The 26,821-nt window shown below is 38.7% G+C and overlaps 1 protein-coding gene across 4 annotated transcripts in view; it reads left to right on the forward strand.

The window, feature by feature from the left end:
* arhgef18b (rho/rac guanine nucleotide exchange factor (GEF) 18b) overlaps positions 1–21,163 on the forward strand; it is a 54,959-nt gene extending 33,796 nt beyond the window's left edge. For all 4 annotated transcript variants that reach the window (XM_055217162.2, XM_055217163.2, XM_055217164.2 and 1 more), the window contains 16 exons: positions 897–1,147; positions 1,301–1,426; positions 1,513–1,630; positions 2,226–2,480; positions 3,298–3,374; positions 3,459–3,637; positions 3,716–3,789; positions 4,129–4,314; positions 4,794–4,937; positions 5,125–5,246; positions 7,171–7,230; positions 7,482–7,529; positions 7,949–8,422; positions 16,038–16,353; positions 18,556–18,681; positions 18,801–21,163. In XM_055217162.2, the coding sequence (XP_055073137.2) occupies positions 897–1,147; positions 1,301–1,426; positions 1,513–1,630; positions 2,226–2,480; positions 3,298–3,374; positions 3,459–3,637; positions 3,716–3,789; positions 4,129–4,314; positions 4,794–4,937; positions 5,125–5,246; positions 7,171–7,230; positions 7,482–7,529; positions 7,949–8,422; positions 16,038–16,353; positions 18,556–18,681; positions 18,801–18,928 (2,684 nt within the window). In that variant the 3' untranslated portion in view covers positions 18,929–21,163. The remainder of the gene's footprint in view (positions 1–896; positions 1,148–1,300; positions 1,427–1,512; positions 1,631–2,225; positions 2,481–3,297; positions 3,375–3,458; positions 3,638–3,715; positions 3,790–4,128; positions 4,315–4,793; positions 4,938–5,124; positions 5,247–7,170; positions 7,231–7,481; positions 7,530–7,948; positions 8,423–16,037; positions 16,354–18,555; positions 18,682–18,800) is intronic.
* Positions 21,164–26,821: the final 5,658 nt, after the last annotated feature.

Here is a 26,821-nt window from a genome sequence, read left to right on the forward strand (position 1 = left end):
AAGATAATTACACACAGTGTATTATGCAAAAACAAACTTTTTTGTATGCGATTAATCGAGATTAGTCTTTTGACAGCCCTACTTAATAATATATAAAATAATTTTCTTAAAATTATACATGCATGTCTGTATAAGTGTAAGAAAATTATGTATTTTTTATTTATTTATTTATAACATAAAATATATTCAAATCTTAATAAATATTAATATATACATCTAAATGTTTTTTTAAATACATACATGCATGTGTGTATTTATAGACGGTTTCAGCAGTAACAACATAAACAAGCGGCTGTCGCGGTCCGCACGTAACTTCCTGTAAACTACGCTAATAATAAATAACCACAAAGTACTTTAAACGTAGTTTACTTATTTATATAACAAGCAAAAAAACAACACATAGATTTATAGGAAACCAAAACATTTGTTATTTTCGACGAGGCATTTGTTCAATAGATCAGTTTAGCAACTAGTCAGACCATTAAAAAAACGAAACCGTAAGTAAGGTTCGGATCCAGACGTGTATAACGTGCGTCCGATGAAACCGTCTATATATACAAAATAATTACACGCAGTGCACACACATATATTACGCAAAATTTTATTTTGTATGAGATTAATCTTGATTAATGTTTTGACAGCCCTACTTATTATATAAAATTTGTACGTGCGTGCGTGCGTGCTTGTGTGTGTTTATATTTACATACTTATACACACACACGCGCACACACACACACACATATATATGATGTAAACAAAAACTTTTATTCTGCAAACGATTAGTCACGATTATTCATTATGCAGTCCTAGTTTGGAAAGTGACATTGTGTTATACATTGTCATTATGTAACATTTGTTAGCGAGACATTTCAAAAGTAATAGTAATATGTTTTCAGAGCTCATCCAGACGGAGATGCATCACGTGAGGACGCTGAAGATCATGCAGCGCGTGTATGCCCGAGAGATGCGGGAGACCTTACAGATGGATGACAGGAGGTTGGACTGTCTGTTTCCTCAGCTAGACAACCTGCTGGAGCTGCACAGTCACTTCCTGTCCCGCCTCAGGGAGCGACGGGCAGAGTCCCTGCAGACGGGCAGCGAACACGACTACGCCATCCAGAAACTCTCAGATATCCTTATATCCCAGGTACCAACTTAACACTTCCTACTTCATACTTGTGCCAGCATGCTATGCCCCTGCACTATTTTAAAATGTTACATATTTGTAAAGGCAATTTTAACGATGGGTCATTTTGGGCTTGCAAAGTTTGTCATATTTCTTTATTTGACCATTTCGCAGTTTTCCGGAGAGCTTGGAGAACGAATGAAGGAAAGTTACGGGGATTTTTGCAGTCGCCATACTGAAGCCGTAAACTATTACAAAGAACAACTGCAGAGCAACAAGAAGTTCCAGAATCTCATGAGGGTACGTTGAGCTCGAATTTAACAAATCTTATACACTTGATTGTGAAAATGTGCCAGCACTTTTTAAATCTTCATTTTGCCTTTCAGAAAATAAGCAATTTGTCAATCGTGAGGCGGTTGGGCGTTCCAGAATGCATCCTTCTGGTGACACAGCGAATCACCAAGTATCCGGTTCTTGTGGAGCGAATCCTACACAACACAGAAGGTTAAATGTTATTTCGAACCAGTAGCACTGTGCACGTATGGGTCATGCACTTGATAAACTACAGTACTGTGCAAAAGTCTTATGCTACGTACACACCAACACAAAGCTTTGCGTTCCTTGCTCTAGATTACTCGCAGGATTTAACTTTGCGCAAATTGAAAATATTCAACTCATGTGAAAAATTTGAATCCACAAAGACGTGTTTGAGCTCTTTTCGCTGCCACCCAATTCGCATTATGTGCATCCCCCCGCGGGTTTGCGTCTTTTTATTGACTGTATGTAATCTACTCGCGCAAACGTAGTTTTAGCAAAGCTTTAATGTCCATCCATATTTATTTTTCACTTTTTTATTAATATACAAACAGGAAATATGTACACATTTAAACAATTTTCAGAACTAAATGTCGTCTTCAGGCATCAGTCGGTATTTAGTGTGTCCTCTCTTGGCACGAAACACATCTTCAGCTTTTTTGTCCTTAGTATTGACGTGGGCCACTGTTGAACCTCCTAAATATGGACAGTCAACCAGGCTGAACACCTTACCATGTTGCTAACCTCCAACCTTAAAACTGAATGCCTTTCCATGTCTTTATAGCAGGCACAGAGGAACATGAAGGTCTGGCAGAAGCTCTCGGCCTGATCAAGGACGTTATCGTGCATGTGGATGGTCAAGTGAATCTCTATGAGAAGGAATCTCGGCTCAGGGAGATCTCCTCCAAGATGGAGCCCAAGTCCCATGGTAAAATAAAGGACGGACGCGTTTTCCGTAAAGAGGATCTGTGTCAGGGTCGCCGCATGCTACTGTGTGAAGGCACGGTCTACTGGAAAGCCGCGTCCGGGCGACTCAAAGGTAATGCATCGGTCTGGATAACACCGATCAGCCATAACATTTTGACCACCTCCCTAAAGTCCAATTTATAGTCGTGCGTAAGGTCTATGCCGTAGCTGTAGGTTATCCGTAGCCAAATTTTTTACAGTGCGTCAGTTCTACGAGGGCCGCAAGTGCTGTGATTGGTTCACTATAACCCTCCCATCAGGTAAAAAAAAATGCGTCATGGGTATTTCCATTTGTGATGGTGAGAAGAAAGATGGGCCAAGTTGCTGCAAGTGGTCTCCATGTGTGTTTGCACGTCGGCGCGGACGGCGACGCAGAAGTATTTGTGAAAACCAATGCATATCCTACGCCGCACAACTTTCACTTTTTTAGCACTTTAAGCTACAGTAGCTTGTCTGTTGAATCGGATCACACGGGCCAGCCTTCGCTCCCCACTTGCATCAGTGAGCCTTGGCCGCCCATTTTTTCTGCTTCCAACACATCCACTTTGAGGACAATTGTTGTTGATGTGTTAAAAGCAGAAAGATGGGCAAGCATAAGGATCTGAGCGATTTTGACAAGGGCCAAATTGTGATGGCAGATCATCTCCAAAACTGATGCCCGTGGGGAGCGAAGGCTGGTCCCTTTGGTCCGATCCAACAGACGAGCTACTGTTGCTGAAAATACCTAAAAGATGGAAATGCTGGTTCTGATTGAAAGGTCAAGTGGATCCATGCCTCGATGGGTCAGGGCTGTTTTGGTGCCAAAAAGGAGACCTACACAATATTAGGCAGGTGGTCACAATAGTTTGTTTATTTAATAGTTAAAAACATATTCGATTTTCTGCCTTCAGATATTCTCGCTCTACTGCTGACCGACGTTCTCGTCCTATTGCAAGAGAAGGATCAGAGATACATGTTTTCCACTGTGGTGAGTATGATTTCAACATCATCATCTAATCGTCACCATTAATCAAAACAAAGACAAACAGGTCTGTTTCTTTTTCTTCACCAGGATAACAAGCCGTCCGTAATCTCCTTGCAAAAGCTGATCGTACGAGAAGTTGCTCACGAGGAGCGGGCCATGTTCCTCATCTGCGCCTCCTCCAACCGACCCGAGATGTACGAGATCCACACGGCATCGAAAGAAGAACGCAACACCTGGATCACAAACATCAGGCAGGCCGTTGAGAGGTGTGTGCTGAACACAATCTTATGTTGTATATCTTTTCTCTTTTTTTTTGTCGTTCTTCATCTCTGTTTCTTCTTCAGCTGTCCACACACAGAGGAGAGGCTGTTTAGTGAGGAAGAGGAGGCAAGGGTTGCCAGATTTAGAGAGTTTCATGGTAAAACTTCAATTATAGCTGCATTGTTTTATACAACTATACTAAGATTTTCTGCTGACCTGAGAACAGCACAATGGTGTTTTACATAAATTTGTTTAACTAGTTTAACTTCATTTTACAACTTAAATTGTTTAACTATAGCTGCTATGATGGTTTTCTAGCTAACTTTTTATAAGAGGAGACATCTTATCAAAGGGCTATAGGTATCCTGTTAAAGTTTTAGGATCTATGGTCACTAGATGGCGTACTTGTGTAACCTAAACACACACACCACATGAATTGTCTTTTTGTTTATATTATGTTAAAAAAGCTCATTTTCACGTATACATTTTCTCATAGAGCGCCTGATGTTAAAGGACGCCGAGATCGCTCAGAGCCTCGCAGATAAACTGCAGTTGTTCGCAGAGCTGGCTGAATCTGTGGCCGGCGTGGAGGACATCCACACTCGCTCTCGCTTGCTGTTGCGAGGAGACACATCAGATCTCCAGCAGGGGGAGCAACTGCTCAAAGGAGCCATCACTGAAGGTAACATGCCCGGGCATCTTACGCCGCTTAAGGACCGGGTGCATTAGATTTACTCTTAATTATGAAGTTGTAAGAGCAGAAAACCTGCAAATTTGGCACCTTGCATTCAAATATCTGTTTAACCAACAGTGTACAGCTCTCACGGGTCTGTTTACTGTGTTTTATTGTAACTAAATCCATTTCAATCCATTTGTCCCTGGGGGTCCTTATTTGGCTCCCCGGTATTCAGTCGAAGACATTTCAAAAAAAATTGTTTTCTAATGAAAGACAAGAATAAGTATATTTTAAAGTTATTTTTTAAACATTTTAACATGTACCCTTTTTAAGATCATGAGAAACATTTCATTCAAGTCTTTTCAAACTTTTAGCCAGTACTGTATTAAAAAATATATATATTTACATTTAAGCATCAAGGCACACTTTTATCTAAAGCGTATGCTACTGTATTTTCAATCTCTAAAACATCTGTTCCTCTATAGTGGAGAACCTTCAGAACCTCCTGGCATCTGGTGTGAAAGAAACACATCAGACTACCGGAAACCAGAGTCCTGGTTTAAGCATGCTTCCTCGCAGAGCGGACACCTTCGGTGGATACGACAGCGCTCCTGCAATACTTCCCAAAAGTGTGTCACATGTTTTTCTTTAATAAATATGGAATATTTTGTCACGCGGTTAAATATAATAACGTTAGAAGAAATTACCCACAATCCCTTAAGGATGTGCCATGTTGCGATTCTATGACGTTATAATACTGCTCCACTGTCTATATACATTCAACGCGTGTGTTTGTGTGCGTGTGTGTTGACACAGATGGCAGTATTAAGAAGAAGAAGGTCTCCAGAGCGTCAGCCAGATCTAGGGAACGTGGCGAATGGACCAGCTCAGACCCGCAGATCAAAGAAAACCAAGCCTATCAAAACCAAGATGAGCCGGTGAGAGAACAAACACGCATGTGTGCAGATCTGTCTGCTGGTACTTCAACACACAACACACATGATGTAGTGTTTACCAAACACTGAATTATGCTTGGGGCAGGGATTTCTCTGTCAGTTAGGAGGTGGGATTTAGTAGGACACTGATGATGATAATAATAATAATAAAGGTCACAATACAAGAACATTATATTTTCGTATTGTGTGACTCCATGTATGGTTATTTTATTATAATATATTGCGATTTTCTTTTTATCTGCATCAAAAACTCCTTTTGAGTTGTATTTCAGATGGATATAAGGAATCGAGTGTGCACGATTTACAATACTTGTCAATAAAGTACTTTAAAGGAAAACACCACCATTTTCAATATTTTACTATGTTCATACCTCAACTTAGACGAATTAATACGTAACTATATTTTTTCAATGCGTGCACTTAATCATTGTGCAGCACGTTGTGAATGTGTTAGCATTTAGCCTAGCCTCATTCATTCCTTAGGATCCAAACAGGGATGAATTTAGAAGCCAACAAACACATCCATGTTTTTATTTATAGACCGTTACATGAGTAGTTACACGAGTAAGTATGGTGGCACAAAATAAAATGTGGCCGGATAAAAAATGAAAACTATATTGTATGGTGGAAGAGCACTTAGTTTGCAGCACTTCAACCTCGAGCGCAGTAATATTGACGGAATTTTGAGCGATAGGGGGAGGAGTCAGGAGTTATGATGTTACTGCGCGCAGAGGCGCTTAAAAAATCGCCACGTTTTATTTTGTGCCACCATACTTAATGTATTTTCCGGACTATAAGTCGCAGTTTTTTTTCATAGTTTGGTTGGTCCTGCGACTTATAGTCAGGTGCGACTTATATGTCAAAATTTATTCATACTGCCTAACATGAACCAAAGGAAAACAATACTGTCTACAGCCATGAGAGGGCGCTATATGTTGCTCCTGTAGCCTACACCTGAAAAAAACTTTTAACTGAAACATTAACTTAAAGACAACGGAGAAAGACTTAAACAAAATGTCCCCCAAAAGAATAATAATTTTCTAAATAAATGCGACTTATAATCCAGTGCGACTTATATGTTTTTTTCCTCTTCATGATGCATTTTTTGACTGATGCGACTTATACTCCAGAGCGACTTAAAGTCCGGAAAATACGGTACTCGTGTAACCTCTCATGTAACAGTCGTTAAATAGGGAAAACATGGAAGTGTTTGGTGGCTTCTAAATTCATCCCTGTTTGGATCCTAAGGAATGAATGGGGCTATGCTAAATGCTAACACATTCACAATGCGCTGTACAAAGATTAAGTGCACGTATTGAAAAAAGATAGGTATGTATTAATACGTATTAGTTGAGACAAGAACATAATAAAATATTGAAAACCGTTGGTGTTTTCCTTTAAAGGTGCTGTGTGTAAATATTTGCGACATATAGTGGTAAGATTGCGAATTGCAACCTGTGACTCAGTCCACAGCTCACCCCTACATTTCGAAACGCATAGAGAAGCTACGGTAGCCACCACTGGACAAACATATCGTCGTCTGAGATAGTGTAGTGATGAAACGAACTCTGTTAAGCAGTTTGTCCGTTTAGGACTACTGTAGAAACATGGTGACGCAAATGGCGACTTCCATGTAAGGGGACCCGCGTTGTATGTAGATAAAAAAAGTGTTGGTTAATAAATACATAACAGTTCATTATGTAAGCTCTACTGGTAATACAGTTATGTATATTATTATATTGCATTTTTGTCCTCCTAAAACTTACACAGTGCACCTTTAACTCAAAATGTTAAAACATACTGCAATAATGTCGGAAATGACATATTTTGTCCTTTATTGTCCATTGTTTTTGTGTTGTGCAAATATCACTGTTTATATAAACAATTTGCCCCCCTTCTCTTACAGGATGAGACCTCCTTACCTGCCCCCCACCAAAAGCCCACCTTTAAATTTCCTGATACTGAGGTACGGTATACGTTCGCACACTTGAATTCAATCGGTTCCCGTGGGAAAATAAATGTCACGTTGTATATAAAACAATAACCCAATGCATTTTTGAAATAGTAACCTTTGCGTTCGCCGCACCTTATCTGCGGTTAATGCAGCGATACTTAACCAGGCAGGTATGCTGGTATTGTATCGACGGTGAGAACGATTCCTTTGAATATCTGAATTATCTTGGCACTAATACTGTCATTGTCTTCCTGTTTATCCAGTTTTACGAGCGAGTCCTCCTGCTGTCTCAGGGACTTTACAGTCTACAGGTAAAACACACTGACCAGATGATGTGTCACTGACTAACAGCGTTTCAATAGGAAATGATACCGTGAATCATGCATAGATAAGATCACAAAAAGAAATTTTGGTTTTAGGTGTTTCTCCCCTTAAGGCAGCTCATGTTTCGGTCACTGTGTGTAGGACCAAAGCTATCTTTATTTGTCTGCTTTGTCTGTTTTGTTGTCGCCCTCTCATTTCTCTCCTTTTTTGTTGTTGTTTCATTTGTTTAGTCATCTGTCAATTTGTTCTTTTGTTTGTTCACTTGTTCGTCTTGCACAAATTACATTTACATTCTCAGCAGACACTTTCTTACCAAAGCAAGCAGCTGAGAATACATGACACTGTCTACCAAGAATATCTCTTAACAGCTATCCAAACATTAAATCTCCCCCTTTGTCCTCCCCAGGCCATCGTATCTCAGCAAGACAGCCACATCGAGCTCCAGCGGGCCTCGCTCCTCGCCGCCGAGCGGGAGCGCCCCGGCAGCCGTTGCCGCGGCACGGACGTCCTCCTCGAGCAAGAGAAGCAGAGGAACCTGGAGAAGCATCGTGAGGAGATGGCAAACTTCCAGCGCCTACAAAACCAGCACAGACAGGAGCAGATGCGCTGGGAGCGGGAGCGCGAAAAGCAGAGGCGACAGGCCGAGGCGTCCGAGCTGAGGCTGAAGGAGAGAGAAGAGGAATGCCAGAGACTGGAAGCTCGGCTGGCCGAGGAAAGGCAGGAGCTGGAACGTCAAAAGCAGACGTATCAGCAAGACCTGGAGCGGTTGCGGGAGTCGACGCGAGCCGTGGAGAAAGAAAGGGAGCGACTTGAAGATCAGCGGAAGCTGAGGAAACACAACACGATGCCGCCCGCGCTGTTCGCGCAAGAAGCCGGACAGGTGAGGGGCGCTCCTTGAGACCTTGTGATGTCAAGAAGCACTTCCTGTCGCCAACGCTGCATCCAAATATGCACACTTCCGGCCATACCACTTGATCACCTTAAGTAGTCCCTTAATAAACGGCACAATTAATTCACAATAAAAGTCACAAAAAAATTATGTATGATGGGATACGCTTAGCCTTGAATACCACTCCGAAGCAGTATTTGAGATAGTGTGGGTTAAAGGATTAGTCTATTTTCTTAAAAAAAATTCAGATATTTACTCACCGCCATGTCATCCAAAATGTCGATGTCCTCCCTTGTTCAGTCGAGAAGAAACCATGTTTCTCAAGGAAAACATTCCAGGATTTCCCTCATTCCAATGGACCCCAACACTTAACAGTTTCAAAAAATTGCAGTTTCAAAGGAGACTAAACGATCCCAAACGAGGCATAAAGGTCTTATCCAGCGAAACGATTGTCATTTTTGCAAGAAAAAAATAAAATAAACTTCTTGTCTTGTGCACCAGTCATGTGACGGACCAGCGCGACCTCGCGTAATTGCGTAATAACGTCGAAAGGTCACGTGTTACATATATGAATGCACATTTGCGGACCATTTTAAACAATAAACTGACACGAAGACATTAATTAGTATCATTCAACATACAACAACGTCGGAACGGTCCTCTTTCTCAACACTTAGTTAGTTTTAGCGTAGTTTTGCATACGTCATCCGTGACCCCTTGACGTGATGACGTATTACGTGATGTTGCGCTGGCGCGTCACACGACCGGAGAAAGACAATAAGTTGTGGATTAAAAGTGCATTTTTTTTTTTTAGATGACAATCGTTTTGCTAGATAAGACCCTTATGCCTCGTTTGGGATAGTTTAGAGTCCCTTGAAACTGCAATTATAAACTGCATTAAAACTGTTAAGTGTTGGGGTCCATTAAAGTCCACCAAAATGAGAAAAACCCTGGAATGCCTTGCCCAAAAAAACACAATTTCTTCTCGACTGAACAAGGAAGGACATCGACATTTTGGATGACATGGTGGTGAGTGAATTATCTGGATTTTTTAAAGAAAATAGACTAATCCTTTAAGGGCACTGCACTTTGCCAGTTTTAAGACATTGGACAGTCTTTTGCACGTACTTCCTGTCGCACACGCTTTCAAGTGGCCAAGATCGCAAGTGTGGGTATTTGGACGCAGCCCAAGTTCCCATTTAGGCATTGCTACGACACTATATAGAGGCCAGGAAGTCATCGTTTGTTCCTGTGGCTCGCAAGGGGTCATGGGTTTGATTCCCAGGGAAAACACGTACTGATAAAATGTAAAATGCATAACAACACCTTGGCAATGCCTGACCATTTGTTTCAAGTCTTTTCATACATGCTGAAAATAGGACCTTGTGTAGATCTTGAATGAAGGTTTATGTTATTCTGCACTCATGCATTCAAGACAACAGGAACTGTCACACATAGAAATCGAATGATGTCACCTTTCTGTTCCCGTTCGTTGTCACATATGTCATTATTTATTTCAAGTGCAGGTGTGCCAGCTTATAAAGCTTCTGCATTTCCCACGCTCTCCTTTCTGCACCGCCGTACCGGCACAATTGAGCAAACAATGTGCCACTGTGAGGCAAGAAAGCCGCTCGACTTCATGCTAAAGTCTTGATGATTTACCTGCCACCCTGCCCAACCTGTTCTCAGATGAACCTGCAAGATTACCCAAGCAGATCTATGGGAAATAAGAGACTTGGATGAGCGCTGTTTGAACAGTCGTAACCAGCTCGCTCACAGGAGAGCCAGTCGATGTGCAAACAAAGTTTTGCACAAAGCCACATATTGTGCGGCTGTATTGAAACTCTGTCCTGGTGTGAGATGAAGACGATAGTGTTATGCAAACCGTTCCCATCTTCCTTATATTTAAAATTAAGTATAGTTTGCAAACGCAAGTATCTTCGTTCATATTACTTATACTTTTACAATGCTCTCGAATTGTACAATGACACTGTCAGTTCTTGTAGCTGAGTTGAATTGACAATGCAAAGGTCACTGATATATTGAATGCACTGAAAGTCGTTTTGAATCAACATCCCTCTTGCACCAAGTTACCGCAACTTTGCAATTTATTGTATGCATGTGAGGTCATGCAGGCACGTCCAGTCACGCCCGGCCTTGTCAGATTTCCTGTGATCTGCTCTTATCGCAGTTTACAGCAGTCATCTGCGCATAGTAACCACCTGACTATGTTGTCAGGGGTGAAGGCCTTGTAATTGTACAGTATACTGTGTGCCATTTAAATGTAATAGTCGAGTTTTATAGTGCATAATAGAGTCAACATGATGCTGGAATTTCTTGCAATCCGATTGGTCGGCATTGATGAATAAAAACCAACAATTTGGTTTGTTTATAGTTTTGTCTGTCTGAAGTTGGCAGGATTGTTTGTTTTGCAAAACTCACATTCACAGTTGCTAATGTAGTAGGCAATGTAGGCTACATATTAACCAAGTTTTTATGACGTTATTACGATTTTACGGTGTGCTATTTGAGCGGGACGTCTTTTGTTTGAGTTTCAACTTTCTGCTGTTTTGTTTTATTATACGCTGGATTGTTTTATTACCATCTCGGCTGTCATGTGCGATATGTAGGGTTGTATTTATTTTTTTTTTTTTTTGACCTTTTGTTACTCATGACTGACTCATTTCCGTTCGTATTTAGAGTTTCTTACAGCTTTTTAAGCATCAAATCGGTTTCTTTCCACTGCCGAGTTGCTCTATATTTGCGTTTCTGCTAACATACTCGTATCTGATCTTAAAATTCAACTTTGATATATTTTGTAATGATTTATAGTCACTCAAGTGTCATAAACTCTCATGCTCCTGTTTCCATGGAGTCTGTTTTTGTGAAGCAAGGTTTGCTTTATTTTCCGGCCGCCCGTGTTTAAAAAAAAAACGCGACCCTTCAGAAACAGGTATTTAGCAAAGTGATTTAGTAGCGACGTTTCGGCCCATGCACAGCACAAGAGCTCCAAGTGAATATTTGCTGGAAGTATCCAGGGAAATTTCAGATGGGAAAACCACAACGTATAATTACCTGCCAGCAAGCTTTCATTAATACAGGCGCTGGAATGCGGCCAGTCCTAATTGTTTATGTGATGTCAGTCAAGCTTTTGTATGGAACGCTTCGCACACCCCTCGTATTTTAAACTCGGGGAAACCTTATATTTGCTGAAGGCACCTCAGGACTTGGAGACAATGCGGCATCTGTCTCAGAGAAAACCGCTTGTGTTCCACAAACGCTGCTTTGTAAACGCTTCAGCTGATGTTGCTCGGGGCAAGTTGGAGAAGTTTATGCTTTTCCAACTTCTTTAAAATCTAGATCATTGAGCCAAGTTGATAAGATGTGATTTAAATCTGACAAGATTATGGTTAGTTCACAATTAGGGATGCACAACATCTTGGAATAGCGCAAATATGCATATCGCAATCATTGACTGTACGTAACATTTAGTAAAAGTTTTCAGGTCGATGTGAAAGTACATGTGGAAGAGGATCAATGATAATAAAAAAAATTTGAACTTGTAAGTTGGTTATATAATTTTCAGTTTTAAAATGTTTTAATATTTTAATGTAGTTAAATGGATCTTACAATCTTAAACTATTATTGTATCGCATATCGAAAACCGCGTTATATAGAAAGTCTTTCTTTAAAATATATTCCTAATTTTTAATATATAAACAAATATATTCTTATTTTTTAATATATACAAACACATTGTTTATTATATAGACTGTTTCATTGGACACACTTGCGGTGACGCGATACGCATCTGGTCCAAACTTTACTTCCGGTTTCAGTTTTTAATGGTCTGACTAGCTGCTAAACTGAACTCTTGAACAAATACCTCATCGAAAATAACAAATGTTTTGGTTTCCTAGGTAATCTACGCAGGGCTCCTGACTAACTTTTTTCACTAGGAGCAAAATGGCCCCCAAGTGAAAATTTTAGGGGCGCAACAAGAATATTTAGGGGCACGCACCGTAAATCAACATGTTAACCAAATATTCACATTTCTACTAATTTCCACTGCATTACTAATAAATACTTTAATGATAGATGCGGAAAGTACAATGTGCTGTTTTCAATTTCAAAAAAGGTCAAATTTACTGGTCGAACATGTGAGACTGGATGTAAAATTCAGTAGCACACTCTCAAATTTTGGTGGCAGTCTGGAGCCCTGTACTACGTGTTGTTGGTTTTGCTTGTTATATAAATAAACTACGTTTAAAGTACTTTGTTGTTATTTATTCTTAGCGGAGTTTACCGGAGGTTACGTGTGGACCACGAAAGCCGCTTGTTTATATTGTAACTGCTGAAACAGTTTATATATATATATATATATATATATATATATATATATATATATATATATATATATATATATATATATATATATATATATATATATATATATATATATATATATATATATATATATATATATATATATATATATTATATATATATATTATATTCTTAATTTTTAATATATAAAAAATATTTTAATAGAGTTAAATGGATTTTACAAACTTAAACTATTATTGTTTCTCTGAACATATTCTTAATTTTTAATATATACAAATATATTCTTATATATACAGATATATTTGAAAATAGTTAAATGGATCTTATAAACTTAAACTATTATTGTATTGCATATCGAAAACCGCGTTATATATATTCTTAATTTTTTTAAATATACAAACATATTCTTAATTTTATATATATATATATATATATATATATATATATATATATATATATATATATATATATATATATATATATATATATATACAAACATATTCTTTTTTATATATACAATTATAAAACGGTTAGTTCCAATCCTTGATTCTGATTGGTCAATAGGTGTGCTTTATTCACGATAAAACACTGCTATGACCGCTTCACCCAACGGTTCTATTTAATATCACTGCGCCCTGAGCAACACCCTTAGCAACACATAAACATATAATGAGACAAAGTCTGAGAACAGTTTGTTGTTTATTTGAGCTTTCATGTTGTTGTTCGCAGTCAGGGACTATTTTTTCTAGCGGAAGGAATGCTTTTATTGATTCAACTTCATGAAAGTTGCACTAATTTTTTTTTAGTTTAATATTGTGTGGTAACCGTTTTATAAAAGCAATAAGGTACTCGAGGCAAGCGCCGCATCGCGAATAAGCAACGGCCGAAGGGGTTGCAGGCACTACGCTTTGCGTCGTGCCTAACAACGCCCCTCAGCCGCCACTTATTCACGATACAGCACAGCCTCTCGTACCTTATTGCTTACATATATTCTTAAGTTTGAATGTATACAAATATATTTTAATATAGTTAAATGGTTCTTACAAACCTGAACTATTATTGTATCGCATATCGAAAACCGTGTTACATAGAATTTTTTCTTTAAAATATATTCTTATTTTTTAAATATACAAACATATTATTTTTTTATATGTACAAATATATTCTTAAATTTTAATGTATGCAAAATATTTTAATATAGTTAAATGGATTGTACAAACTTAAACTATTATTGTATCGCATATCGAAAACCGCATTATATAGATTTTTTCCTTGAAAATTTTCTTAATTTTTAATATATATAAATATATTCTTAATTTTTAATATATTCAGATATATTTTAAAAAAGTTAAATGGATCTTACAAACTTGAACTATTTTTGTATTGCATATCAAAAACCGTGTTACATAGAATTTTTTCTTTAAAATATATTCTTAATTTTTAAAATATACAAACATGTTCTTAATTTTTAATATATACAAACATATTATTTTTAATATATACAAATATATTCTTAATTTTTAATATATACAAATATATTTTAATATAGTTAAATGGATTTTACAAACTTTAAGTATTATTGTATCGCATATCAAAAATTGGTTATATAGAAATGTTTTCTTAAAGATTAAGATTTTTTTAAATATACACAAACATATTCTTAATTTTTAATATATACAAACATATTATTTTTAATATATTCAAATATATTCTTAATTTTTAATATATACAAATATATTTTAATATAGTTAAATGGATTTTACAAACTTTAAGTATTATTGTATCGCATATCAAAAATTGGTTATATAGAAATGTTTTCTTAAAGATTAAGATTTTTTTAAATATACACAAACATATTCTTCATTTTTAATATATACAAACATATTATTTTTAATATATATGAATATATTTTAATATAATTAAATTAATTTTACAAACTTGAATTATTATTGTGTCGCATATCGAAAACCATGTTATATCGATTTTTTTTTCTTTAAAATATTCTTAATTATTTATATATTCAAATATATTCCTAAATTTGAATATATACAACTTTATTTTAATATAGGTAAATGGATCTTACAAATAGGAACTATTATTGTATCTCATATCGAAAACCATATTACACAGAAATCAAGTGAAGTCGATTAATTGGGTTACATGTTTTTTATGGGGGGTTTGTATTATTTATTTATTTACATTTTTCGAAGCAGTACTTTAAATAGTATGGTAATGGTAATTTTTGCTTTAACTGTAAGACAGTTTGTGCAGAAGCAATGCATTTACATAAAAAATACATATGTTAGGTTAAAAAATGTAGTTAAATAAAATGTAAATAATAGTTTTGCACATCACTACCAAGAATCCTATAGGTTGAACTAAATTCAGCTAAGTTTAAGTTGAATGTCCACCCCTTCATTTAATAGAATTGGAGGGTGGAATTGTGACTTGTGCAGGTGGGAACGTGATGAAACAACTCGGGCGGCACTAGTTTCACGCCAATCTTCTCCACACCTATAAGTAGATGTGTTGGACAGTAACACGCTTTTTCAATCTTCACCTCTGAAGGTGTTGCAGGTTAATCATTCGACCTGCTCGCACACATTTGCCAGGTTCAGTTCTAGGTACAGTACATCCCAAAAACTGCGCTAATCACACTTTAGCAAGGTATGGTAACTTTAACTTGCCCCGGGTGGACTATCCTTCCAAGTAATGTACAGTATGTTACTTGAGATGAAAGGGTTGGCGGGTTGCCAGCTGACTAACTGTCAGTCACTGACATCCCTTATTAATCTTTACCTCATGCTTAACTTAGTCCTTTCATGTGGGCTTGCGTTGAATTTTGTTACATTTTTGCCTGTGTTGACAAAGTGTGTCCACGAGTAGATCAAAGAACGCCTTTGCTCGGCACAAAGAGCAGCATGTGTTTCGAATTTGGTTTCTTCCTGTAGATCTTGCTGACTTTTGAACAGACTGGATTCCCTATGTGACACATTAACTTGGCATTTCCTTCACGTTGCATTCAAATGTTGCGCAGACGAAGCTGAGTTCAAAGATCACATTTTTGTCCTTACGAAACGTTTTATGATTATGCTTTGCATTCGTTCGTTTATTGATGTGTTAGTACAAAGCAAGTCACAAAAGATAAACAATAGAATTGATCGTAACAACAAAACAATATCATTATAATTCATTAATTATGAAATTTGGTGCATAATATTTTTTATTATTATTAAACATTTAGTTTTTTGTTTTTCAGTTTTCCTCAAGTTTCAACGGTGAGCTGTTGCTCGGTGGACCAGGGGACCATCTTCCTCCGAAATCGCTTCTGCGGTCCTCTCTTTCTGTGTCTCCCGCTGATTACCCTGATCGTCCCGAGATCCACTCTCGTCGAGAGAGCTCCGGCAGCACCCTGACGACAAAGACAGAGGTTCCCATCCACCTCATCAGCACCACCAACCAGCTGCACAAGCAGGGCGGGGTCCAGCAGCAAATTCCCACCAAACTCGCCGCCCTCAGCAAGGGCAAAGAGAAGAGCGGAAAGGGAAAGAGTTCACACCGCACAGAGAGTTTGGGTTAGTATTGCACGCACAACTGTTGAAAATTGGGGCCTATACATTTTGCTGGTTTCCTGTGAGACACTAGCTGTTGTTCTGACCTCCACTGGTCTCCAAGTAATGTTAATAGGAACTTAATGTCAATCAAAATTGTTGATTTTTTTTTATGGTTTTCGTAATGCTCGGCTAGCCTGCCATTGGTTGGACAAAAAGATGGCCCCGTCTGTGTTGCTTTGTCCGGTTGACTAAGCAACCAGAGCAATGTTTTAATTGGTTACTCATAGGCATTTCTGCATGTTAAGCTCCCTTTCAACTGCATAGCAAAAAACTGAAGACCCTAAAAACTGCATAGCAACACTCTTAACACCCAAGCAACTGCATAGCAGACTAACTACTTAGCAATACACTAAAAACTTTCTTAATACCTTAGCAACTCACAGCAACACACTAAAGGCCATTTTAAACATAGCAACTGCATATCAATACACTAAATATCTTAGCTACTGCATAGCAACATGCATTAAAACAAATTTAAACACCTTACAAGTGCATAGCAACACACAAAACACCTAAGCCACTGCATAGGAACACACTAAACACCTAAGCAACTGCATAGCCACACTAAAACCATTCTTAGCACCCTAGCAACTGCATAGCAACACACTAAAGACCATTCTAAAACCATTCTAGGAACTCTCGCAACCACATAGCAACACACGTAACACCCTATCAACTGCATAGAAGCACACTAAAATCCATTCTAAGCACCTTAGTAGCTGCATAGCAAGACATTTAACACCCTAGCAACGGCATAGCAACACACTAAAGACCATTCCAAACACCATAGCAACACACGTAACACCCTAGCAACTGCATGGAAGCACTTAAAACCATTTTAAGCACCTTAGCAGCACATTTAACACCCTAGCAACTGCATGGAAACACTTAAAACCATTCAAAGCACCTTAGCAACAGATTAACACCCTAGCAACGGAATAGCAACACACTAAAGACCATTCCAAATACCCTAGCAACACAAGTAACACCCTAGGAACTGCATGGAAACACTCTAAAGACCATTCCAAACACTCTAGCAACTAACTAAATGCCGTTCCAAACAACCTAGCAACTACATAGAAACACACTTAACACCCTAGCAACTGCAAGGAAACACTTAAAACCATTTGAAGCACCTTAGCAACAGATTAACACCCTAGCAACGGAATAGCAACACACTAAAGACCATTCCAAATACCCTAGCAACACAAGTAACACCCTAGCAACTGCATGGAAACACTCTAAAGACCATTCCATAGCATAGAAGCACACTAAAAACTATTCTAAGCACATTAGCAACTGCATAGCAACACATTTACCACCCAAGCAACAGCATAGCAACACACTATAGACCATTCCAAACACCCTAGCAACACAAGTAACACCCTAGCAACTGTATGGAAACACACTGTAGACCATTCCAAACACCCTAGCAACACAAGTAACACCCTAGCAATTGCATGGAAACACTTAAAACCATTCGAAGCACCTTAGCAACAGATTAACACCCTAGCCACGGAATAGCAACACACTAAAGACCATTCCAAATACCCTAGCAACACAAGTAACACCCTAGCAACTGCATGGAAACACTCTAAAGACCATTCCAAACACTCTAGCAACTCACTAAATGCCGTTCCAAACACCCTAGCAACTACATAGCAACACACTTAACACCCTACAACACACATAACACCCTAGCAACTGCATCTTAACACTAAAAACCATTCTAAGCACCTTAGCAACATATTTAACACCTTAGTAACGGCATAGCAACACACTAAAGACCATCATTACAAACATCATAGCAACTACATAGCAACACACTTAACACCCTAGCAACTGCATGGAAACACTAAAAACCATTCTAAGCACCTTAGCAACACATTTAACACCTTAGCAACCTCATAGCAACACACTAAAGACCATCATTACAAACATGCTAGCAACTACATAGCAACACATTTAACACCCTAGCAACTGAATAGCAACTCACTAAATGCCGGTCCAAACACCCTAGCAACTACATAGCAACACACTTAACACCATAGCAACACACTAAAGAATATTCTAAACAACTTAGCAACCATATTGCTCTATATCATCTATTAGTTGTTTTCCAGAAAATTGGATGATTTCTTTAAAATTTTCTTTATTTTACAGCCTCTATCGACATGAAGCATACGCTGCCCATCAAGCTGTCAGCAAGAGATTCAGAAGGAAACCTAAAAGCACGACGCTCCGTTAGCCCCCAGCCGCAGCCCCCCCAACCACAACAGTCACACTCAGGTAATCAAACAGCCACACCCGCCGTTTCCTGTTGAATTCGAGCCGGTCTCGCTCCGCTGTGTAAACAGTCATTATGCTTTACAGCTGACAGAGCTGTTGTTTGTTTGCTCGCTCCACAGATTCCCTCGGATCTTCGGACGGCTGCGTGGACGCCCAGTCCGGCGTTCCCAAAACCCAGAACACCCAGCACACCCTCCCATACACTGTGGGCGACAAGGCCGCCAAGGAAGACGTTATCTTTTTCTGAGCATGCTGGGAAATTCTTAAGGACATACGTTTTGGTCGTTTTAATAAACGGGCCTGTCTTAAAAAATATTTTTTACCTAAAGACGTTTTAGCTCAGTCTTAACTACTAACTTACTGAAGTTTGTAAATATGCCAGAAAGAAAATCTGTTTTAGTACAAAATGATGCAAAAAATGCTCACCGTACAGAAAACCAAATGAGTGAACATAAGGACTGTTTTACGGACGTCGCACCATTGAACAGTTCTGTAGCACACGGACGAAATGAAGAATACGTGGACGATTATTGTGTTTGCGAACAATTTTGCACACAACAGTTTCATGGTTAGTGCTCAAGAGTGTGTTGTTATTGCGTTTACGTTGGGTTTTGTCTAACGCCGTCAAATTTGAGACCGTACATCTGTTTATATTCGCACAAGGTTGTTTTGACCGCACACTGTTTTTGAAATAGCTGTGTTTTAACATACATTTCTGGATCGAAGATTTCATTCGGTTTTTAATTTTAAAGGGAGCGTAGCTTGTCTAAATTCAGCATCGAAAAATATTTTAGATGGTGAATGAAACATTCATACCTTCAGTATTTTATCTGTTGAAATGTTTGCGAAGATAAATTTGTTAATCTCGCAACCACCATCAAGAGATTTCCAGGTTATGTTTTACCCCAAAATTGTAAAAAATTAAAGAAAATGAAGCCTTTATAAGGCCGTTTTTATCATTAAACGAATGAAAAAATTAATTTCTTAATGTTATCTTTTGTTTTGATATGTAATGACCTTTTTTTTAGATTCGCACAACCTGTTTCTTTTAAAATAAGTGCCAACAAAAGCATCTTGTTCATTACGTTATGTAAACGATTTATGTGCTGCTGAACCGGTTTGACTGTTTATTTTCTGTTAGTAAGAAAAATAATAGTCAAACATGTTTAGTAGCCCATAACCCAGTTAGTTATACAATAATGAAGATAATAATCAGGCTTTTTAAACGAGGTTTATTTAACTTACTTTCCCAAACTTGTTATTACCGCATCCAAGTAGCATTCTTTTCTGTTTGTACAGATTTCCCTTTTTTATCACTTACATTCAGTACATTCCTAATGTATTACCATAAATTCATATTACTTTACATTACAGAGTAATTCCACCAAAGAATTGTACCTAAAACTCTCCATTGTGTTCAATCTTAACCCATTCGCTATAAGTATGAAGTCACCAAATCTGAAGTTTGTTTATAAGAAACTGTGTGATTTGTATGTATATGTTGTATATATAGAATTTCGTCCTAACCTAGATAAGATGTAGATATTGTGCAAGGATGTCATGTGACCACTTGAATTCGAGATGGTAACGTTATCAAAGTGTACATTTTGTATTATGTAGGCACTTTTCTTTAAAAAAATCTTAAGTTAGCAGCTTCTTGTGGTTCAGCCTAGAAGGGATACAGCAAACGCCGAGGTTTTGCAAGATGTTGGGTTTGGGATGAAAACAGCGGTTCTGGTTAGATGGGATACAGCTATGGCCTAAATCCCGGTAGGATTAAGATAAAAAAGCGCTCATCCTGCAAGATTTGTGCGTTTGCTGTATGCCTTCTAGCCACAACCTTGCTTATAAACGACCCACAGTGCATTGCTTTCACATCTTCACGGTTATTGATACGATTTTCGTCCATTATTATCTTCCTCATGATGCTTGAAGGTGCAAGTGAAGGGACTTAACTTTTCTTATACTGTAGCAGATCAGTTTTATCCAGCAAAGCATAAATAATGAGATGTTGATCACGTATTCGTAAAGTCAATTCACTGAAGCCAGCGACTAAATGCTCACTTTTATAGCTGCGGTGCACTTTACCTAAAAATGTTTTCGTGTTTAATTATGTTCAATGCTGTCTCATTTGAACCGACTGGAGTACTTTGTGATGGTACCTGTTTGGTGTCTGTGATTTTTCTTTACCGTAGAGGCTTATTTAAGTGTTGTATTGTGCAAGTATATCTAAAAAAATGATGCATTTTTCCAATTACACTAGCCACTTTTGGATACAAGCGAACATTAAGGGGACCTCAAGTGTTAAATGTGATTCTGCTTGATGTTTTGTGTCTTAATAATGAAGATCTTAGCACGCAAGGCCGATTGTGATTTTCTACCACGATGTTGTACTCGCTCCTAAAGGAAAATAGAAATATTTGTGAACACTTAAAAGCGCTGCCTTTAGAGATGTTTTAGTAATAAAATATCTAGAAAATTGTTTGCGTGTCTGATTCATGTTTTACATTATTTTCTTGCATATAAGCGTTCTGTTATTACTAAAAAACGGCACGCAGATTGCTGCGTTCACACCAGCCGCTGTAGAGGCGTCAAGCGCGAGTGATTTCAATGTTAAGTCAATGTGAAGACGCGTTGGCGCGTGTCTGGAAGTCTCGCGGTGCGAATGAGGCGTTTAGCGCGGTAGACACAATTCCGCCTCATTTGTGCATCTAGTGCGAATTAATCGTTGCTGCGGGAAACGCGCAAGTTGAAAAATTTGAACTTTGGCGGAAAAACACGCCGCGTTAACCAATCAAGAGCTTCAAGTGACGTGATTACAGGAAGCGAGCGGAGTTGCAGAAGCCCCTCCCATGACTCGAATTTCCACATGAATGTCTCGATAACTAGAATTTCACGTGCGGCTTTCATGCGTGAATGAAGCGAGTAAACTCAAAATGTTCAAGCGGCAAACTAGACACGGTAGACACGAATTTGACGCCTCAAACACAGCTGGTTTGAACCCATAGTAATGCTACGTACACACCAAACGCAGGGCATCGCGTTACTTGCTCTAGATTACTCGCGGGATTGAACTTCGTGTCATGCTAATTTTTTGTTTAAGTTGAATATTTTCAGCTTGGGCGAAGACGCATTTGTGGCAAATAGCGCATGTTTTCGCGGCAAACGCACCGCCCCATTGCGTCATTCGCATCGCCCCACGCGAGGACGCGTCTGATCGCATCTTTGCATTGGCTTTGTATATAATTTGCTCGCGCAAATCGTTGAACTCGCATTTGATGAGAACCCACAGTAATGCTACTTACACACCAAACGCCGGGCATCACGTTACTCGCTCTAGATTACTCGCGGAATTTAATCTTGTGTCATGCACGTTTTTCGCTCGAGTTAAATATTTTCAACTTGGGCGAAGACGTGTTTGAGGTGAATAACGCCTGTTTTCGCGGCAAACAGGCCGCACCACGCGAGGACACGTCTGATCGCATCTTTGCATTGACTGTAATCTACTCCCGTAAAACGCTTAACTCGCATCTGGTGTGAACCCACAGTAAGACTGCTGCCGCATCACAGCCATGCTGAATTTGTCCTTATTGGTCGTGTGATATTGTTTTAGTATATCTTATGACCGGCTTCCACCCAGTTCATAAATGGTCTTAACCACTTAAAGTCAAATGCGACATAGTTAAGCGTAGTAAGATTATTGATGTCGGATTACTAAGGCCAGCGAGCAGGAAGTCCTCATGTTATTCCATGTTCTCCGAGACAGGATCCTCCACGCAGAGTATGGACAATAACATTTTATACTCGAGTCTCTCTTCTGGGCCTGCGTCTGTTGTTTCTGGCTCGGTTCTCACAGGCGAAGAGAGACTTAACAGAACCTGGTGGCCGTCTCTCGGGCCTTGCTAATTGCAGCTTTGCGGCTAAACACTGCTATTTCCAGGTGTTGCGGTTTTCCTTTCATCCAGCCCGGATCTGACAGGACCGAGGCTGGTTCCTGTGTTACTCTTTACCAGATGATGTCTCCCGCTTTTGTCTCCGTAATGGTTTTCTTTCCGTGTCCTGTGCTTTGCTAATTTTAGTCTCCCCCCGCCCCCCGACAAACCATCGTCTGGTTCACTAGCGACTGTAGTCATGTCACTTTTTAATTGTAGTTATTTTGTGCCGAGTCCTCTGGCCGCAAACAAAAACAAATTCGGGTTCTGTTGTCTTTCGCTTGTCTTTTGGCTGTAAACTAACCGGAATTCAGGGGCGTTGCTCTGAAAACAATTTTGATGAGAAAGTAATTGATGGTACAAAAGTAAAACAAAAAACTAATATTTTCGCATTAAGTTTCAGACTTTTTTGATCTCTTTGTGTTTTTCTTAAAGTGTGATGTGAGCGGTAGGGGAGATTTTTGAGAGATAGACAAAAGTTCACTTTTAAAAAGATTTGTCTTCGAATAATATTTCTGTCAATCTGCGAGTGAGAATTTGATTTGTGTATTAATGCTGTTAAGCCTTTACAAACATGTTACTACATTTTGCAAACATGCACACAACCAACCTGTCTTTTTGTTGCATAACGTCTTTGTTATGTCTAGACGACTTTAAAAAATCGTATATCTTCTTACCGACCCCATAAAAGCACATATTGTGTTTGTTTTTTACACACCCTGTCCATGGAAATGACTTTTGTCCTAATGGTAGAGTTTGAAGACCAGGTCGTCTTAAATAAACTATTCTTATGAATGAAGCTATTGTTCTGTGTTTATCTGCGAGAATAGCAAAATATGTCCAGGCAGATAAGGTTGCTGATGGGTGATAGCGCGCAACAACGCACCCTGTGTTTTATTTGTACGTTTTCAGAGGTGTAATCTAATAAAGTGGCCTGCTCAGAATGTGCTGTCACAGTAAAATCTTTGTGTATTTAGTTACAGGGCGGAAAGTCTTTTTTTGGGTGTGTATGTGTATGCGCGGCGTCTTTGATTAAAAACGCTGATACGCTGCTGGTTCTGTGCCAAATAGTTCTTGAAATAAGTCTCACCGAGCTACGATTCTTGCCAAGACTGTATGATCTATAATTGTCAGTGATCTATGTGAATTATTGATCTAATATTCTTATTGTAAGAACTGTTCCTGTATTTCAGTGCAATAACAAACAGCTTTAAAAAAACATTCTGCCAATTATTTAAGATTCGTTTTCACTGCCATTATTTTATTGAAAAGCCTGTCACCCAAAGCTTGCAATCTCATTGCAATTTATAAGTTTTTACGATTTGCTAATTAATTTGTCTGTCCACATTTGCACTTTTTTGGACTGACCACGTTCGTACATTTTTGTTCTGAACGTTTTTGGTCTGACCCCATTTGTACGGTTTGGGTCTTGACCATGTTCGTACATATTTTTTGGTCTTGACCACGTTCGTACGTTTTTGGTCTTGACCACGTTCGTATGTTTTTGGTTTTGACCACGTTCATACATTTTTGGTCTGACCACATTCGTACCTTTTTGGTCTTGACCACGTTCGTACGTTTTTAGTCTTGCCTACGTTTGTACGTTTTTGGTCTGACCACGTTCATACGTTTTTGGTCTTGACCACGTTCGTACGTTTTTGGTCTTGACCACGTTCGTACGTTTTTGGTCTGATCACATTCGCACGTTATTGGTCTTGACCATGTTTCTACGTTTTTGGTCTGACCACATTTGTAAGTTTTTGGTCTTGACCACGTTCGTACGTTTTTAGCCTTGACCACGTTTGTAAGTTTTTGGTCTGACCACGTTTGTAAGTTTTTGGTCTGACCACGTTCGTACGTTTTGGTCTGACCACGTTCATACATTTTTGTCTTGACCACCTTCATACATTATTGGTCTGACCACATTCGTACCTTTTTGGTCTTGACCACGTTCGTACGTTTTTGGTCTGACCAAGTTCGTACGTTTTTGGTCTGAACAAGTTCATACGTTTTTGGTCTTGACCACGTTCGTAAGTTTTTGGTCTGAACAAGTTTGTACGTTTTTGGTCTGATCACATTCGAACGTTTTTGGTCTTGACCAAGTTCGTACATATTTTTTGGTCTTGACCACGTTTATACGTTTTTGGTCTTGACCACGTTTATACGTTTTTGGTCTTGACCAAGTTCATACATATTTTTTGGTCTTGAATCACGTTTATACGTTTTTGGTCTGATCACATTTGTACGTTTTTGGTCTTGACCACGTTTGTACGTTTTGGTCTGAACAAGTTTGTACGTTTTTGGTCTGACCACGTTCGTACGTTTTTGGTCTGACCACGTTTGTACGTTTTTGGTCTGACCACGTTTGTACGTTTTTGGTCTGACCACGTTTGTACGTTTTTGGTCTGACCACGTTCGTACGTTTTTGTTCTTGACCATGTTCGTACGTTTATGTTCTTGACCATGTTCGTACGTTTATGTTTTTGACCATGTTCGTACGTTTATGTTCTTGACCATGTTCGTACGTTTATGTTCTTGACCATGTTCGTACGTTTTTTGGTCTGAACAAGTTCATACGTTTTTGGTCCTGACCACGTTCGTACATATTTTTTGGTCTTGACCATGTTCGTACGTTTTTGGTCTTGACCACGTTTGTACATATTTTTTGGTCTTGACCATATTCGTACGTTTTTGGTCTGACCACATTTGTATGTTTTTGGTCTTGACTACGTTCGTACACTTTTTTTGGTCTTGACCACGTTCATACACATTTTTTGGTCTTGACCACGTTCGTACACATTTTTTGGTCTTGACCACGTTCGTACACATTTTTTGGTCTTGACCACGTTCGTACACATTTTTTGGTCTTGACCACGTTCGTACACATTTTTTGGTCTTGACCACGTTCGTACACATTTTTTGGTCTTGACCACGTTCGTACACATTTTTTGGTCTTGACCACGTTCGCACACATTTTTTGGTCTTGACCACGTTCGCACACATTTTTTGGTCTTGACCATGTCGTACACATTTTTTGGTCTTGACCACGTTCGTACACATTTTTTGGTCTTGACCACGTTCGTACATCTTTTTTGGTCTTGAGCATGTTCAAACACCTTTTTTGGTGCGACCACGTTTGTACACATTTTTTTGTGCGACCACGTTCGTACACATTTTTGGTACGATTTGCTTTTGCCCGTGTCATTAGGGGCGGGGTTTCGTTATCTTTTTTATAATAATACGTTTTTGTACAATCCACTTCATACAAATTAGCCAAATCGTAAAATACGTACGACTTCTCGAGAATTAATGCTGTTACACCACATTTTATCCAGGGGTGTTAAATATCACGGCACCTGTGATAAAATCATAGATGACTCTTTGACTTCCTACACTTGTATTTTGAGTATAAATCATTGGCCAAAGAAAGGAACACACATTAATGAACGATTACCAATAGATTAAATTATATATCTATCCAGGAAAATATCATCGCCATCACAAATTTTACCGTCTTCTGAAAGTCTGATATTGTGACAGCCCTACTTCAGTTAAAATAAGATTGGCTCCCATTCATACAACATGAGCAGATTGAATTTCTGTAATATGTTTGTAAAGTCATTGTTGCATCTTGTCGTCATTATTAAAATTGGTTTGAATAAAAAACTATCTGTGGCTTATATCCCATTAAACCATTTAGTTTTGATTATATCATAATAGTTTCCAGAAAGGATGTTAGTTAGAAATCAGATGGTGTAGAAATCAGCAGTCCCTCCTCGCAGCTGCACGATTAACCCTGCGAGTGATCGAGTCTGACACCCCAACACCCCAGAGACGGGCGCAGACGGACGCCTCACTTCCTTTTGTTGTATTATTCATCCTGATGTCACTTTTCGAGTGCCTTTTGAGTTGAGTGGCCGGCAATTATCAACCGGGCCCGTATCAGGATGGGCAGACTCAGAAACACGCCATCTGCCACACCCGATTTCCAATAAAACGAAGCTCCACTTATGGCTCTCAAAAATCCTCTCTTTGCGCTCTCAAATTTCTGATGTTTTCCTTTCATTTTCATCACTGGATAACGCTATCTCGTGGCAATTCGTATGGTTTATACGAAGTGGCTAATTTGCATACAAAATGTACGAATGTGGTCGTACAAATGAAAAGTTTGTTTTTGACTGTGTCGTTGGGGTAAGAGGTGGGGTTTC

The sequence above is a fragment of the Misgurnus anguillicaudatus genome, chromosome 23 (genome assembly GCF_027580225.2).
Source record: "Misgurnus anguillicaudatus chromosome 23, ASM2758022v2, whole genome shotgun sequence".
NCBI classification, from domain to species: domain Eukaryota; kingdom Metazoa; phylum Chordata; class Actinopteri; order Cypriniformes; family Cobitidae; genus Misgurnus; species Misgurnus anguillicaudatus.